Source organism: Elephantulus edwardii, unplaced genomic scaffold, assembly GCF_000299155.1.
Source record: "Elephantulus edwardii isolate Elephantulus edwardi_28Jun2011 unplaced genomic scaffold, EleEdw1.0 scaffold00075, whole genome shotgun sequence".
NCBI classification, from domain to species: domain Eukaryota; kingdom Metazoa; phylum Chordata; class Mammalia; order Macroscelidea; family Macroscelididae; genus Elephantulus; species Elephantulus edwardii.
Window position 1 is genome coordinate 6,344,723 of NW_006399825.1, and position 1,126 is coordinate 6,345,848.

Sequence of the window (1,126 nt, forward strand, 5' to 3'; positions counted from 1 at the left end):
TAAACATTTACAGAGATTTTGGGTTTCCATTCATTCATTGTTGCACTATTCTCTCTACCCTCCTCCCAGTTTGTTCTTGTCCAAATGCCACAGTACAAATGTATGGTATACTATTATCTAGTCTAACAAACTACTTTTGTAGGCAATTATCTCATATAAGCAGAACTATTTCCCCCTTCAAATACCTTGAACATCTCTCCCCAAAACTTCAACATAGTTCTGATCTTTTAGGTCTTCTTGGTCATTGTCCTCTAAGTTATGTTCTGGTTTCTTTATTGATTTTTTTGCACTGTCCAAAAGCAGAATTCGCTCTTTTTTCAATTTAGCTCCTATAAGTACATCCAAGAAATTAGAACATAGTAGGTACAAATTCTATCTAAATGTTACTTATCTTGTCATTCTTTAAATGCTAATAAATAAAAATTCAGTGTTTTCTCTTTGATTGTAAGTACTGATCATTTTTCCCAAGTTTTCACTACTAATTAAAAGAAAAAAACATGTTATGTTTGTAGTTCAAATAAACATAATCCATTATCTATAATAGATATATCTCTTCTACCTCTACTGAGCATTTCATATTAGATTAAGACTGTTTTTCATTATTTTTAAATTAAGTTTTAATGAAGTAAACAAAATCAAACTAGTAAAAAATGATCACATTACAGACAAAATTCTCTGCATTATGTCAAAATAGAAAGAAATATTAAAATTATTTTAAATAATTTATATGCAGTACATAAACATCTTTATAACCACGTATTTAGTACCTCCTTCTCTATCAAGAATGTGATAAAGAACATGCTCATCCCCCACAAATTTAACCTCCAGCATCCTGTCTTCTTTTAAATCCAGTTGATCCATCACTGACAACCTAAACAAAAATAATATATCACTCAAAAGTGATGAAGACTCACTGACATCCAAGCAGATATATGCACCCCCATGTTTATCGCAGCTCTGTTCACAATAGCAAGGAGTTGGAAACAACCCAGGTGCCCATCAAGAAACAAATGGATAGAGAAGCTGTGGTGTATTCGCACAATGGAATACTATGCTGCATTGAAAAACAAGGAACTCATGCAATATTATTCAAAATGGGTGAGCCTGGAGGACATTATGCTGAGTG

At 32.1% G+C, this 1,126-nt stretch overlaps 1 protein-coding gene across 1 annotated transcript in view; it reads right to left on the reverse strand.

Annotated features, from left to right (window-relative positions):
• The window catches only part of ORC2 (origin recognition complex, subunit 2), a 50,912-nt gene extending 50,051 nt beyond the window's left edge, over positions 1-861 (reverse strand). Inside the window, exons 1-2 of the mRNA XM_006889079.1 lie at positions 768-861; positions 186-329 (exon numbers count right to left, since the gene is read on the reverse strand). Of these exons, the coding sequence (XP_006889141.1) occupies positions 186-329; positions 768-861 (238 nt within the window). The remainder of the gene's footprint in view (positions 1-185; positions 330-767) is intronic.
• Positions 862-1,126: the final 265 nt, after the last annotated feature.